Source organism: Dipodomys ordii, unplaced genomic scaffold (genome assembly GCF_000151885.1).
Source record: "Dipodomys ordii isolate 6190 unplaced genomic scaffold, Dord_2.0 Scaffold68, whole genome shotgun sequence".
NCBI classification, from domain to species: Eukaryota; Metazoa; Chordata; class Mammalia; order Rodentia; family Heteromyidae; genus Dipodomys; species Dipodomys ordii.
In genome coordinates this window covers 5,902,354-5,916,137 of record NW_012267284.1, presented here as the reverse complement: position 1 = coordinate 5,916,137, position 13,784 = coordinate 5,902,354, and the positions used below count along the sequence as shown (strand labels likewise).

Genomic DNA, 13,784 nt, shown 5'->3' with positions numbered 1-13,784 from the left:
GTGTGTGTGTGTGTGTACAAGGCTGGTGCTCTACCACCTGACTATCTCTAGTCCTTGGTGTGTGAGTGTGTCCTGGAGCTTGAACTCAGGCTCTTGGGGACTCTCCCTGAGCTGCTTTTGCTCAAGGCTGACGCATTAGCACTTGAGCCACAGTGTCACTTCCGACTTTTTCTGAGTAGTTTGTTGGAGATAAGAGTCTCATGGCCTTCCCTGTCTGGGCTGGCTTTGAACTGTGCTCCTCAGATCTCAGCCTCCTGAGTGGCTAGGATTGCAGGTGTGAGCCACCAGAGCCTGCTTCAAAAGCTATTTTTAAATGAGTCCTATTTCTGTGTAAAGAGTAACAATGGAAAAACTATTAAGTAGGGCAGAAAATCATCAAGAACTGAACCACAGAGGTCAGTATAAGCTGTGAGGCATACCAAGAAGTGTAATTAGCATACAAGAACGCTTACTTTTGACAGATAAGTTTAAGACTGAAGATGTGCCAATGAGGCTGTGGGAATCTTTTAAATGACTGTTGTTGGGAAAAGAGCTCCCCAACCCTTCCTATCCTTTTTCCTGAATATGATCAAGTCATTCCTTCATTCAGATAATTACAAGTACCTATCCAGAGCTGAGAACTGATCAATGCACAGTATCTGATGCTTTGACAACATCCTTCCTTTCCTCCAGCTTTCCTAGCACCCTCCCTCAGTCCCCACCCCGTACAGGAAGAACTACAAGTTATACCAGCAGATTTCTCTGACCATGTTGTTTCTACATGCATGTGAGAAGACATGCATCTGTCACGTGCTCGTGAATGTACTGGAGGACATTATTGCCATTTGCATGGGTAATTAAGAAAAAGAAGTATGGTAACTCCCATCTGGGATGTGACTTCTGGACAGAAGAAATTGTTCAATTTTTCTTTCAGGTATTCCTAAAGGCTCTCTGGTTCAAAGAACTATGTCCAAGCTGGGTGCCAGTGGCTGACACCTGTAATCCTAGCTACTTGGGAAGCTAAAAACTAAAGGATCTTGGTTCAAGATCAGCCCTGGCAGGAGCATTTGAGAGACCCCTTTTAACCAATAGGTGGCTGGGGGTGGGGGTAGCGAGGCACATGGCTGTCATCCCAATCTAGGTGGGAGGCTTAGACTGGGAGGATGATGGCTCCAGGCCAGATGGGGCAGAAAAGTCCCTGAGACTCCATCTCAACAGAAAGAGGCTATGTGTGGTAGCATGGCGTACCAGTAGCTGCAGATGCTTCCAGAGATGCTAAGGCATCTAATCTCATCTGTTATTTCTTATATGCCATCACAGGGAACATAGTAACAATGAGCGAGGCTCAACTAGGCTGTTCAGTGTCACTATCATACAAGAGGCCACTGAGATGCCTAGACAGGCATGGCTGGAGCTTCCTGATCTAAGCTGCTCTGAGGCCACACTCAGCTCCACAACTGCAGAGCTCTAAGTCTGAGGTCGAGTCACAGGTGCCAGGGCAAGGAGAAGGCTCTACCCCTGGGGCCCTGCGTGGCTGGTATGGGTGGGCAGGACAACATGCCCTCCTGGCCTGGAAGCTTTGTCACAATCGACTCCCTTATTCAACACCAACATTCAAACAAATGACAACAATCTAAGGCAGTCTGAGGTGTCATGAAACAGGAGAAGAGGCCAGCTTCCCCATCAACACAGACCAGACTTATCTCTGTCCCAAAATAGCCAGATTTCCATGCAATCTCTTGGGCAACATGGAGCACCAGGACACAGATTCCCTACCCACACCTGTGCTCCTGGTACGCTGGTCACCAAATTCTCACAGAAGTATCCATAGACATGTCACAGCACAGAGGTCCACAGGGATGGGGCTGCCTCCCTCTGGTGCCCACAGTGATCTGGACTGGCTTTTCCTGAATCCCACACTGTTCCCACCCTCTGTGTCTGTGTCTGCCTCAGAGAAGTGCACAACTCCCTGAGCTGCCATCAGCCTCCAGGTGAATAATGCTCACAATACTGGCAGAAGCTCTAGAAATCAGGTCTACCAACCCGGTTAAAAGAAAGTCTTTGGCCGGGCACGGGTGGCTCACGCCTGTAATCCTAGCTACTCAGGAGGCTGATATCTGAGGATCACGGTTCAAAGTCAGCCAGGCAAGGAAAGTCCATGAGACTCTTATCTCCAATAAAACCACTAGAAAACCAGAAGTAGCACTGTGGCTCAAGCAGTAGAGCGCTTGCCTTGAGCTGAAGAGTTGAGGGCTAGTGCCCAAGCCCAGAGTTCAAGCCCCACAACCAACCAAAAAAAAGGTCTTTGGTCAGACATGGTGACTCATACCTATAATCTAGCTAATCAGAAGGTAGAGACTAAAGGATCATGGTCTGATACTAGTTTGAGTTAAAACAAAAACAAAAAACAGTCCAAAAGATTCCATCTTGACCAATAGCTAGGTACAGGGGCAGGGACCGGTTATCCCAGCAACGTGGGAAGCACAAATGGGAGGATTATGGTCTAGGACATAAAGTAAGACACTATCTTGAAAATAACCAACACCAAAGGGGCTGGCAGATTGACTCAGTGTTAAGAGCATCTCCCTAAGCTGGGTGATGATGGCTCCTGCCTGTAATTCTAGCTACTCAGGAGGCTGAGATCTATAGGTTTGGGGTTTGAAGCGAATACAGCCAGTAAAGTCCATGAGATTCTTATCTCCAGTTAACTACCAGACAACCAGGAAGTGTGCTGTGGCTTAAAGTGGTAGAACACTAGCCTTGACCAACAAGAAAAGCTCAAGGACAGTGCACAGCCCTGAATTCAAGCTCTTAGGACCAGTACATGTGTGTGTGCACACGAGCACAGATACACAGATACACAGACATACAGACACACACACACGTTTTTGCCTGGCAAGTGTGAGGCCACGTTTAAACCCCAGTGCCACCAAATAAAAAAACAAAAACAGTCAGGGGCTGGTGGCTCACATCTGTAATCCTAGCTATTCAGGAGGCTGAGATGAGACAAACTGGAGAGACTCTTCAGTAAAAAGCTTGAAGTGGAGGTGTGGCTTAAGTGGCAGAATATCAGCTTTATTTGAAAAAGCTAGTAGGAAAGAGCTAAAGACCTTGAGTTTCAACTCCAGTTCTGGCACATACACACACACGCACACGCATATGTGTACACATACACGCACATACATAAAACAAGCAAGAGAAGGAAGTATTGGCGATTGTTCTGACAGGAAAACTTTCTAAGGGGAACCAATTGCCCTCAGGTACAGCCAATGGGATCCTCATTAAAGACCAGTTTTTCTACATGCACACACTCCTTCCTCCTCACATCCCACGTACTCCCTTTTTAACCAGTGTTTGCAGTGTGCTAACACATGCAGACACACAGCAAGCTCCAGTGCAGAAGCTCGCAGCTGCCTTGCCAGGACCCCAGCATGCTGCCACAGTGCCTCATCTCTCTTCTCCCTTCCTGAGGATGGGTTCTACTCCTGGCAGCACTCTTCTCCCTCTAAGGACTCAAGGTTTTGAAGTGAACTTGAGGTTCTCACTCTTCTTCATGTAAAAAACATAGGGCATCCTTTTGCCTCAGTAAGCTAACAGTCTTAAATTCATTAGCCTATAGGTTAAAAAGGGGGGGTGGGGAGAAACACCAGGCCAGGGATGTGGCTTAGTGGTAGAGTACTTGCCTAGCAGGCACGAAGCCCTGGGTTCGATTCCTCAGTACCACATAAACAGAAAAAGCCAGAAGTGGTGATATGGCTCAAGTGGTAGAGTACTAGCCTTGTGTGAAAGAAGCTCAGGGACAGTGCCCAGGCCCTGAGTTCAAGCCCCAGGATCAGCAAAAAAACAAAACAGCAGCTTGCTCTTAGTGGCCCTAAAGCAAGTAAACACTCACCATGCTCTATTCCTCCCTCACTTAGGAAAATCTTAAGACTGGCAGGCACAGGTAAGTGCCTACACTGAAAGAGCTCTCAGTCAGGGCCAGCCAAGTGCAGCCAGTAGGCCAAATCCAAACAGCCCATTTTGTAAATCAAGCCTCACTGGGCACAAGGCCATGCATGGCCATTTGTCGTGTTATCACTGGTGGAGGTCTACAATGACAAGAGTGGAGGGCTGAGGAAGCTGTGACACAAACTGCACAACCAGGACATTTAGTACTAATAGGCAGAAAACATGTTGTACCTGGTCCACAGAACAACCTGCCAGCCCTTCCCTCCTCCCAGCACATGGGATATGCAGTCATTCTACTGATACACATCACAAGATGACTGTCAATGTTTCTGCCCTTTGGGCTCACCTTAAAATCGATCTCGGGGTCCTTGCAGCAGGAAATGCAGGTTGCAATCAACACTATTAGGATCACGAAGCTGCACACAGACAGGATGACCAATGATGAGGGCACTTCCACAGCAGATGCCTCCCCTGCAGAGAAAGAGTATCATAACATGTCATTGCAGAATCAGCTTTAATGACTGAGCCACTAGAATTTCTCCAGATCACTGGGACTAGGGGTAAATAAAACAATGCTTAACTACTCTACTTTTGTGTGTGGTGGGGGAGGAGAGCCTGGGGCTTGAACTCAGGGCCTAGGTGCTGTCCCTGAGCTTTTATGCTCAAGACTAGTATTTTATCACTTGAACTACAGCTCCATTTCCACTTCTTTTTTTTTTTTTTTTCTGTCGGTCATCGGCCTGAACTCTGGGCCTGGGTGCTGTCCCTCAGCTCTTCAGCTCAAGGCCTAGTGCTCAACCACTTGAGCCACAGAGCCACTTCAGGCTTTTTCTGCTTATGTGGTGCTGAGGAATTGAACCCAGGGCCTCATGCATGCAAGGCAAGCACTCTACCGCTGAGTCACCTTCCCAACTCCTCCATTTTTTTTTTGCTGGTCTTGGGGCTTGACGTCAGGGCCTGGGCACTGTCCCTGAGCTTCTTTTGCTCAAAGGCTAGCACTCTACACTTGAGCCACAGCTCTACTTCTGTTGCTTCTGAGTAGTTTGTTGGCCTTTCCCATAGCCATATCTCAGCCTCTTGAGTACCTAGGATTATAGGTGTGAACTACCAGCATCTGGCACCTATTTTTTTTCCTTAATCTTCTTCTGGAACTGCCAGATCACTTGACTTTTCTGTGGTTAACTGGAAATAAGAGTCTCACAGAGACTTTCCTGCCCTTGCTGGCTTTGATCTACAGTGCTCAGTTCTTAGCCTCCTGAGTAGCTTGGATTACAGGTGTGAGTCACCAGCACTGGGCTTCATTTTTGTTTTGAAGCAAGCTTAGATTTAAGAGAAGTCCAGTAAAATGTCCTGACATACCCTTCACCCAGCTTCCATTAATGTCCACAGTTTACATCTACATGGCATATTTCTCAAAACAAGGACAGTAACATGGGCACGGCCCTGGGGTTCTGACTGTGTACAGATTTCCCTTTTCTCCAAAGATGTCCTTTCCCATTTCCAGGGTTCAATCCAGACCTGAACACTCACATGCCCTCCAGTCTCCAGTTAGCCAGCCTTTTGTTTCCTAACCAAATTTGGCCTTTCTGAAGAACATTGGACAGCTTTTGTCTGGCGCACCTCAATCTGGTGAGATTACAGTGAGATTACAACGTATCTGGGAGAACCTAGAACCACACAGAGGCCTGCCCTGCATCCCGTGAAAGGCAAGGGAACTTTGACTACAGGATGCATATGATGGCAGTTTTGCCACCATAAAGTCCCTATTGAGGTTCTCTTCACAGACTGTGCTATGAGAAGACCAACCCTAGGCAGAGTGCTGCTGAAGAGCTTATAGACCTATGTCCAAAACACCACCAGAATGAACTTGATACTCAGAGGCTGGGGAAATACTTGGAGGCTACGCAGATATCCTGCTTCTCCTTAAGGTTCACTGTTTTATTTTGTTCTTTTGTGCCAGTATTAGGGCTTGAATTCAGGGTCTTGAACTGGCACCCAGCACACCTTATTGCTTATTAAGAATTTAATTCTCTAGAAGACATCATTCCACTAAGGTAATTCTGATCCTGTTCTTCGTTAGGGTACACAACTAAGTCCCCACTGCTGGAGTTTTACTAAGAAATGTTTCCAGCAGGGTTCTAGTGCCTCATGCCTGTAATCTTAGCTACTCAGGAGACTGAGATCTGAGGATCAGGATTCGAAGCCAGCCCAGGCAGGAAAGTCTATGAGATGCATATCTCCTATCTCTAATAATTAATCACCAAAAGAATGAAAGTGGAGCTGTGGCTCAAGTAGTGGAGCACAAAAAGCTCAGGGAGAGTGTCCAGGCTCAGAGTTAAAGCTCTAGGACCAGCACATACATAACACGCACAAAAGAAATGAACATGTCCTAAAAAATGTAATCCACAGGCAGTTAAATGGTGGACTGCATAGAAAGTGACAGGCTAATAATGACATGCCACTTTTCTAAAGTGAAGCTATACAAATGAATATAGTGAGTCACAGAAGCCTACAGTGTGCAAACAGGACCTAAGCTCTTTTCACAGACTTAAAAAGTTTATTGGTGAAAGCAAGGCTAGCAGCTAACTGCTTCAGCACAGGGCTTATCCAAGGATGGCTAAAGAGATCTGCAAGTTCTATATCAACATGTCTAGGACAGGGTATCCCACATTTATTGTGGTCTTCTCTAAAGCAATCAGGAGAAAAATCAATAAAAAGCAAGAATTTCCTAAGCAGACACACTTGCACACATGGTAAACATCATGGGAGCCCAATTTTTATGAATGAGGACACAGAGATGCCTTCCTCTCTTCCTCCAGGGGGCTGGCAGTGCCTTCCCAGTGGTATTGATCTTTAATAACTCTGCCTCACTCCTCAGGCTCACATGAGATTAAACATGACTCCTGGGGATTACATAGCGCTTTTACATCCTCCACACTGTACTTTAAGATCTATCCATCCATCACTTTTATTTATTTAAGACAGAGTCTTATTATCTAAGCCAAATCAGGATCTTCTGCCTCAGCCTTCCCAAGTGCTGGGTTTACAGGTATGCACTACCATGCCCAGTTTCTCTACTTTATTTTAACATCTTTTGTTTTTTCTTGTGTTTGTTCTTTTTTTTGTCAGTCGTGGGGCTTGAACTCTGGGCTTAGGTGCTGTCCCTGTGCTCTTCAGCTCAAGGTGAGTACTCTACTGCTTCAGCCACAGTGCCACTTCCTATTTTAACATCTTTTAATTTCATGTTTATCACATCTGAATCCAAATGGTTTGCCAGAAAGCATTTCTTTTTGAAATAATACAAAAGTGAGAACCTAACTTAAAATCAACAGCAGCTAAAATGACAGAATACAATATTATTTTATTTGACTGTCCCAACCCCTGTAGTAACTGAACCAGCTCCACAGTGCTGAAAGTGAGCTTGGAGAGCATGTACACGTGCCTACCCCTCCCTTGACGTGATGCTTCTGCCTCCATGTGATTAAATTAACTTTGCACACTAACAAACATGCTGTACTTTGAACCCAAGGCTAATAATTATGGAAGTTTGGGCTTCTGGGGCCCTTCTCCAAACTGATATTAATTTTTTCAACTTTTTTTTATTGTGAAAATACTGTACAGAGGGGTTACAATTACATGAGCAAGGTAATGAGTACATTTCTTTCTTTCTTTCTTTCTTTTTTGGTAGGTTGTGGGGCTTGAGCTCTGGGCCTGAGTGCTGCTGCTCAGCTCTTTAGCTCAAAGCTAGCGTTCTACCACTTGAGCTATAGCGCCACTTCCAGTTTTCTGGTGGTTTATTGGAGATAAGAGTTTCACAGACTTTCCTGCCCAGGCTGGCTTTGAACTTCAATCCTCAGATCTCAGCCTCCTGAGTAGCTAGGATTACAGGCGTGAGCCACGAGTACCAAGCTAATTAGTACATTTCTTTTGTTTGGGTTTTTTTAACTGTATTTTTTTTTGTCTTTTCTTTTTTGGTACTGGGATCGAACCCAGGAGGTTGCACTTGCTAGGCAAGCACTTTGCCACTGAGCTACATCCCAGCCCAGGAGTACATTTCTTATCAAGCATTGTTGCCTCCTCCTTTGTTTCCCCTTCCCATCTCCTCTCCACCTAACTCCCCCCTCCCCGGACACCTTTTTCACCTTTCTTTTTTACTCTTTTTTGCCTTTTTTTACTCTTTTTCTTTCAAATTGGATTAAGTCTGCCAGAAGGTCAGCTCAAGAACCAATTCATCAAGTTGTCTACTACAAGTGATTAGACAGGCATGGAAGCATACCCAGGCTAAAACTATTAACTTCAGCCACACTCTGCTTCCCTCCCTCCCATATTTCCTGACTAGGACTCTGCGGGAGGCAGAGGGGAGAGGGCACCCAGGCTTCTCTCCTCCTACAGCTTTCCTCAATGCAACCTCAAGGCTCAACAACCAGGTAAGCAAGACTCAGAAAACACCACAGGAGGCTGGGTGTGGTGGATCAAGCCCAGGAGTGCCAACTACTTGGGAGGCAGACTTTAGATCTTGTTTGAGGTCAGCCAAAAAAATAAATAACAACAACAACAAAAATCAGAAGACTCCACCTCACCCAATGGCTGGTCTTGGAGAGGTGCACAAACAGGACAACTAGCATACACCAGCCTGGGCATCAAGGGAATGGTAAAAAAAAAACTGAAATCAGTGAGATGTCTAATAGCTGATGAATGATAAGGAAAATATAATATGTATATATCACACAATGGAATATTAATCATTTAAAAATGCTATTATGTTATATGTAGGAAAATAATGGAACTGGAGACCATTATGTTGACCATTATGTTGTGCCAGTTAAGTCAAGCTCAAAGAGTCCAATATTGCAGAGCACTGGTAATACTAACTCCTCACGTAGCTGTGATCTGAGGATGTGATTGGGCAGGGAAGTCTATGAGACTTATTTCCAATTAACCACCAAAAAAAGCCAGAACTGCAGTTGTGGTTCAAGTGGTAGAGCAAAAGAGCTGTGTCAGGGACAGGCCCTAGTACAGGTTCTGAGTTCAAGCCCCAGATCAGCACACACACATACAAAAAAGCCAAATACTGATTTGTGGAGGACAGACTAAAATGATGGTGATAATGTAATGGAAATGGGACAGGAAGGGCACTGTCTAAAGGGGATCAATGGTACGGGGGACATCAAGGGGTGAAGATCAAAGGTTGTTACATATGTCTGTCTGTCTGTCTGTATGTATATACATTTGTTCCAAGTACACTGTGTACATGTATGGAATCTCACAAGGAAACCTCCTTGTTTAACAACTGTATGATAATTAAAGAAATAAAGGGAGGATGGCTCAGCCTGGTGGTAGAGTACCTGCCTAACAAGTACGAGGCCCCAAGTTCAAGCTCCAAGACCACCAATAGAGGAAAAAATACTTGAGCACGGCAGCCTCAAATACATGATGGTAATAATGGAAATGGAATAGTCATATTTTTATTCATCAAATCAAAACTATTTATTATTCTGAAAGTCCAAAGCATGTGCTTTAAATGACACCAGTGAAGGAAAATGTCTGTGAAACCAGGAAGTGAAACTAGAAGCAGGAAAGTAAGGTTGGTTTATACAAACCACAGAGGAAGTAAATCCTAGAAGCAAAGAACCACAACTAAAATTCCCAGGCTCACATGGTCAAACTAGAAACCAACTGTGGAAAGTAGTTGGTGGCCATCGCTAAGGCATGAGGAAGACAGAGGGAGTTCCCTCAGCATTATTCCTATCTAGAGCACCCAGGAATGCACATGCCAAATCAGTGACCCACTCCAGAAAACAGTGGCAGATGTGTCACCATATATTCAGACAGCAATCCTGACAGCATACGGAGGGGGAGGATAATTAGAGGTTTAGGGTACACAGTACGCTTCCCCAAGACACTGTTTAAAAACACCTGACATCTCCACAGTACATTCCACGAGTTTTCAAAGCATTTTAATAGCTATCCAGCACTTGACTTAATAAGCAGAAAACCTGAGAAAGTCTACGAGGTCGGTAGGTACCTATTACCTGCTTCAGAGATAGGTAATTTGGGGAAGGCAGCTTCCCAGTAATGACTCATGGTAGGTCAGCACTACCTACTAATCCAGCCATTATAAATTGAACCCAATTATCTGATCATGATGCCAAGAACCTCAAATGGGACCTCAACACCCACCAATTAAATGACTTGCCTGAGTCCATTTGGAGTGAAATATAAACCTTTATAAATGGTCCCCAGAGAGAAAGAAATGACGATGGTACAGATACATCCAGACTCACATGGTACTACACTCCACTTCCACTGTCCCTTTGCTTTCTAGCTAAATTACTTCCATAAAGAGAAAACCCTCCTATTTACTATTTGGTTAAACCAGCAGCTCCAGCACCAGGGGAAAGCAGGGTACATACTGAATCTCTCCTTTGCCAGCTGTTCCAAAAATGGAGCTGGCTCATGGCTCTCCATCAGTAGCAGTTAATTAGCAGTTCGTTACTTTATGAACTGATAGGCTGAAGTACCTACCGTGTTTCCATCCAGCCTGATAATTCATGCTGCTCACCTCTGCAGAGGTCTACCCCTGAGCCCTTTTCCAGGTTCCTAGCACACACAGGCTATGTCATTTCCTTCCTCACCTTTTAGATTTTTTGATTTCAGATGATTTCCCCCACAAAGCCTTGGTTCTTTACAGTGACTTGCTGATTTCAAGATCCAAGCTTTAGGCAACAGAGCTACACAACTACTTTAGAAAACAACCAAACACTGCTCTCTGTATAGTGGTATCAGTGTGGGTACTGTGTAAGTCTGTTTCCCATTCCTACAGCAAAGTATCTGAGGCTGGATAATTTATAAGAAAAAATATATATATAAAGAAAATATAAGAAAATACCAAAAGAGTATTATTTTAAGATGTGAAATTGGTCAGTAAAACACTGTATGTCACTGATGGAAAACCTGTCACCTATGAACTAGTACTGCTCTATTCCCCATACCAGTGCACTGGAAACAGCACAGAGGAACACGTTTATCATCACTACAGGGGTGTAGCACAGGCTGACAAGATCCTTGGGGAGAAAAACACTAATGGATGTTAAGGACAGACCTGCCAACAAACATGCTGTGTGGCTGTTATGTGATTCATGGCTCAAAACTAAGAATTGTGACATCTGAGGCAGTACAAAGTCTAACTGAATAGCTGATCACATCCACTTCTCAGGAATGGTAGCATAATGCGCTTACATTTTCAAGCTTACTTCTTATCTTTCAGTGGTAACGACTAAAACTCACTTCAGAATAGCAGAGGCAGCAGGAATGGGTTGGAGGCAGAGATCAGGTGAGGTGAAAGATGTATGGAAATTGACTCTCTATGTGTTGAATATGTCTAGTTTTGTATATGTGTTTAAATAAGTATTTTTCATCCATTAAATAAGTATAAATGGAAAAAGGTCAAATATAACAACTAAAGAATCTATGTTTTTACTGGCTCTTGATACTCCAAGTCAGCAGTAGGGGCAGCAAGGAAGTATTGGCCTGGGCTGATTGAACAGGGACAGGGTTCAGTGCCATACTGAAGGTCACAGCCCAAGTACAAGGTGTGAGCAAGACTGGTTCCTAATTACTCAGCAGGCTGAGGTCTGAGGATTGCAGTTTGAAGCCAGCCTGGGTAAGAAAGTCTGTGAGACTCTTATCTCCAATTAACCACTACAAAGCCAGAAGTGAAACTGTGGCTCAAGTGGTAGAGCATTAACCATGAAGGAAAAAGCTCAGGGACAATGCCCAGGTCCTAAGTTCAAGTCTTAGTACTGGAATGCATGTCCTGAATCCTAGGGCTTTGTTACCTCTGCAGCCTGGACCTTCCTCTAAGATCTAGACAGACCACTACCAGTTCTTCTTCCACATCAGACTGGCATTCTGCCCCAGCAGGAAACTACCACTGACACCACCACCCAGACACCTCACAGTGCTTTAACCTTCCCACTATGGAGAGCAACCCCTGAAGTCTTACTTCAAAGCCCTTGACTTTTAGACCCCCCCCCCAGTTACCTGCAGCTCCCTACCCCCTCCAGAATTAAATGGGATCAGGGACCAGGCTTCCAAGATCACCACTGCCTCCCCAGAGCCTAGGCCAGGGTAAAAGAGTGAGAGAAAAGACAGTAAAGTGAGCAAAAAAGAGGCCAACCCCTAACTAACCCACTGGTTAGTTAGTCAGGGTCAAACAGATAGTATGCTACATGCTGTATGTACTCCTTCAATAATTTCACACTCTTATTTGTGAGAATTTTCCATTGACATGAGCTGTATTCAGGTCCTCATTGCTTATTCTCCAGGTCCCCCAGAGTCCCACAAGCATTATTCATCTATTTTGCAACTTCTGCTTAGCACTTGTTTTTTTGCCCCTAGGGTACTGGGTATTTACACACACACATATCACTTTCTCCAAAACAGCACCTTACCACTGAGCCTGTGCTGCTTAAAAGACACTGCTTAGACATGGTGTCCCTGATATGTGGATGCTAAAGCCAAAATGCAAGGGGATATGACTTGAGAAGCAAAGGACTTCCACTCATTTTATTGTATCATTGCTAAATGACTCCATGTTCTTGACCACATATATGGTATATATATATGTACGCATCTGAGGGAAGCTAGAAGGACACAAAATCAGAGGGAGACAGGAAAATATCAACAGAGGGTCCCATCAGCTGCACTGGACATTGAGGAAAATGAACTAAGCAACTCAAAGGCAGAGATGGAAGGGAGGGAATGAGAGGGAAAGAGGGAACAGCTTACACTAAACAAAAGGAAAGAAATGTAAATATCACCTGATGTGGAAGAAATAGCTGTATTGTAAAAGCTCATAGAATTCACAAACCTTTATAGACCACAATAATGACAATGTGCCTTGCGAAGGTTAAAATGTGTTTGTAACTTTAACTAAGTATCAATATTCCACAACACTGTGAAATATGTGAAATTTATGTAATCACCTAATCTCAGTAAAAAAAAAATTGTTTTTAAAAAACATACACATACCACTTAGCCCTTGCTGCTTAGCCAGGGTCCTGTACTTCCACTGCCACATTTGTCTGATAAGAAAAATGAACAAAACGAGAATCTTCCTTGACACAAAAACCTGACTCTACCTTCGTTTTACTCTGAGCACTGTATGAGTTCTCTAGGACTTGAGAAACAAAACACTATGGCCTGGGAACTTCAACAACAGAAGTCACACTTCCCAGACCTGGGTGCTGCAAGTCCACGATGAAGGTACCAGCAGTCTTGCTCCTCCTGGGGCTCTGACCTGGCTTTTTTGATAGCCACCTCACAATCTGCTCTTGGCCCAAATATCCTTTGTTTTTGGTACCAGTACTGGGGCTTCAACTCAGAGCCTCGGTTTTGTTCCTTAGCCTTTTCACTCAAGGTTGGTGCTTTACTATTTGAGCCACCGTAGCTGGGTGCTAGTGACTCATACCTGTAATCCTAACTTCTCAGGAGGCTGAGATCTGAGGACTGCAGATTAAATTCAGCCCAGGCAATAAAGTCCGTGAAATTCTCATCTCCAAAAACCACCAGAAAACCAGAAGTGGCGCTGTGGCTCAAGTGGTAGAGTGCTCACCTTGAGCTGAAGAGTGCAGGGACAGTGCCCAGGCCGAGTTCAAGCCCCACGACTGACAAAAAAAAAAAAACCCAAACCTACTTGAGCCACCACTCCACCTCCAGCTTCTTGCTAGTTAAGTGGAGTTAAGAATCTCACAGAGCCGGGCGCTGGTGGTGGCTCACGCCTGTAATCCTAGCTACTCAGGAGGCTGAGATCTGAGGATCGCGGTTCAAAGCCAGCCCGGGCAGGAGAGACCGTG

At 44.8% G+C, this 13,784-nt stretch overlaps 1 protein-coding gene across 1 annotated transcript in view; it reads right to left on the bottom strand.

Annotated features, from left to right (window-relative positions):
* The window catches only part of Lmtk2 (lemur tyrosine kinase 2), a 114,375-nt gene that overhangs the window by 50,623 nt on the left and 49,968 nt on the right, over window positions 1-13,784 (bottom strand). The window contains exon 2 of the mRNA XM_013023402.1: window positions 4,274-4,398. Within this exon, the coding sequence (XP_012878856.1) occupies window positions 4,274-4,398 (125 nt within the window). The remainder of the gene's footprint in view (window positions 1-4,273; window positions 4,399-13,784) is intronic.